This window comes from Henckelia pumila, unplaced genomic scaffold (assembly GCF_033568475.1).
Source record: "Henckelia pumila isolate YLH828 unplaced genomic scaffold, ASM3356847v2 CTG_270:::fragment_3, whole genome shotgun sequence".
Taxonomy (NCBI): Eukaryota; Viridiplantae; Streptophyta; class Magnoliopsida; order Lamiales; family Gesneriaceae; genus Henckelia; species Henckelia pumila.
The window spans coordinates 491,376-493,777 of NW_027331790.1; the positions used below are offsets into that span (position 1 = coordinate 491,376).

The 2,402-nt window shown below is 37.5% G+C and overlaps 1 protein-coding gene across 1 annotated transcript; it reads left to right on the forward strand.

The window, feature by feature from the left end:
- The first annotated feature begins 743 nt into the window (after window positions 1-743).
- LOC140870883 (uncharacterized) lies at window positions 744-2,024 on the forward strand. Its single transcript, XM_073273289.1, has one exon. It carries the CDS (start codon window positions 744-746, stop codon window positions 2,022-2,024), a length of 1,281 nt encoding a protein of 426 aa, XP_073129390.1.
- The last annotated feature ends 378 nt before the right edge of the window (window positions 2,025-2,402 follow it).

Genomic DNA, 2,402 nt, shown 5'->3' on the forward strand with positions numbered 1-2,402 from the left:
TTAAGACAGACAGCATACTCACCTTGTTGACATTGCAGAGGCGTAAGCATTTAATGCGCAAGGACCTTCCTGTCCTCGAGGACGCTTCCGCATTGGATTTTCCTAAAAAGGAGCTTAGTTGATCTTGATCAGTTGATGCCTTTTCAGGTAACAACCAAGTGAATGCTGCACACTTTATTTAAAAGCGAGTGATTGCTGCGAAAACTTAATTAGGTATTCATAATTTGTTGTACACTAAACACCATAGAATACATAGAAACCACCTTTTATTCTTTTTGTATTCCCTTCACCTCGAGATTTAGTAAGTAGTACTTGGCCATGTAATTCGGAATTTCAAATAGAAACATTTAGCTTAGGCTCACAGTTAATATATCTCGTTGCATTCAAAAGTGGTTTTGATCGTGAAATCATGTATCTTCTGTTTCTTGATTCTCGAGTTGAAAAAAAAAATCATACATGATATGAATGAAATAAGAGATGCAGAGGATCTGAAATTAAATATAATTTATTTAACCCACATATCATAAATTTAAAAAAAAATATTTTTCTCATGCAGTTGTGTAGAAAATATGAGACATGTTATATTTCATGTTATATTTTTTAAAAATATGGATTATATTTTCTTTTTATGATTATTTGGTTACTATTTGCAATTGGAGTTATGTTAAGATCTTGCTGTATGACCTACAAACTATTTTGAAGGTAGGTTCTAGATCATTTTTGGGTGATTAGCTACATCAACAATGGACAAAGAATGGATGCGTAAGGATAGGCTATCACTTGAATATGAAATCGGAATAGAGTCTTTCTTGCAATTTGCAATGAGCAATGCTAATGATCCTAATGCAATTCCTTGCCCATGTGCAAGATGTGGTAATTTGAAGAAAAAAAATGTTCAAACTATAAGGGCGCATTTGATCTATAATGGTATAGATTTGACATATCATACATGGATATGGCATGGGGAAAGATCTATGACAGTGAACTCAATGAACGGTACTAATGGATTTGGGCAAGATGAACACGCATCTTTTGCTGAAGAACCTATAGATATGGTACATGCTGTATATGATTCGTATGCTGAGAATCCAAGTCAATTCAATAAGCTACTTGAAGATGCCGAGAAAAGTTTATATCCTGGATGTACTAAATTCACAAAGTTATCTGCCATTATGAAATTATTTAACTTGAAGGCAAAATATGGTTGGAGTGATAATAGTTTCACCGATCTACTTAGTTTGTTTCGAGAAATGCTTCCAGATGACAATGAATTGCCTTCATCATTGTATGATGCCAAGAAAAGCTTACGTGCACTAGGGATGGAATACGTGAAAATACATGCTTGTCCTAATGATTGTATCTTATACCGGAAGGAGTACGAAGATCTTGCCAATTGCCCTACTTGTGGGACATCGAGGTGGAAGTTGAGCAACAAATCTAAGGTAAAAGAAGGAGTTCGTGCAAAGGTCTTGTGGTATTTCCCACCTATCCCAAGATTTCAAAAAATGTTTCGGGATAAGACGGTATCCAAAGAGTTAACTTGGCATTCTGACAAAAGAATTTGTGATGGATACTTACGTCATCCAGCTGATGCACCATCTTGGAAATTAGTTGATCGCATGTGGCCAGATTTTGCTTCCGAGACAAGAAATTTGAGATTGGCTATATCAGCAGACGGGATCAATCCCCATAGTTTGATGAGTTCTTCGTATAGTTGTTGGCCAATTTTAATGATCACATACAATCTTCCACCATGGTTGTGTATGAAGAGAAAATTTGTGATGCTCACTTTGTTGATTTCTGGTCCTAGACAACCGGGAAATGATATTGATGTTTACTTAGCACCTTTGGTTGACGACTTAAAATGCTTATGGGATGAATGTGTTGAAGCATACGATGCATATCGACAAGAAAGTTTCTCCCTTAGAGCTGTGCTACTGTGGACAATCAATGATTTTCCAGCATATGGGAACATGTCAGGTTGTTTTGGGGGTGCTTTTAGAGCTTGTTTGGAGCGGCTTTGAGAGGTGATGGGGCTGTTTTGGATTGATTTTGGAGGGTGTTTGGAGTCTATTTTGGGGCTGTTTGGAGGTTGTTCTGGGGCTGTTTGGAGGTTGTTTTGGAGTCTACTTTGGGTTGTATTGGTGGTTATTTTGTGGCTATTTTGGAGGCTGTTTTGGGTGTGCTTTTAGAGCTTGTTTGGAGCGGCTTTGAGAGGTGATGGGGCTGTTTTGTATTGATTTTGGAGGGTGTTTGGAGACTATTTTGGGGCAGTTTGGAGGTTGTTCTGGGGCTGTTTGGAGGTTGTTTTGGAGTCTACTTTGGGTTGTATTGGTGGTTGTTTGTGTCTATTTTAGAGGCTGTTTTGGGTTATATATCCTAAAATACGGTGCTTGCTTTCC

Excerpts from the sequence above, each read along its gene's own strand:
- LOC140870883 (XM_073273289.1), top strand. The coding sequence starts at position 744 with ATGGACAAAGAATGGATGCGTAAGGATAGGCTATCACTTGAATATGAA.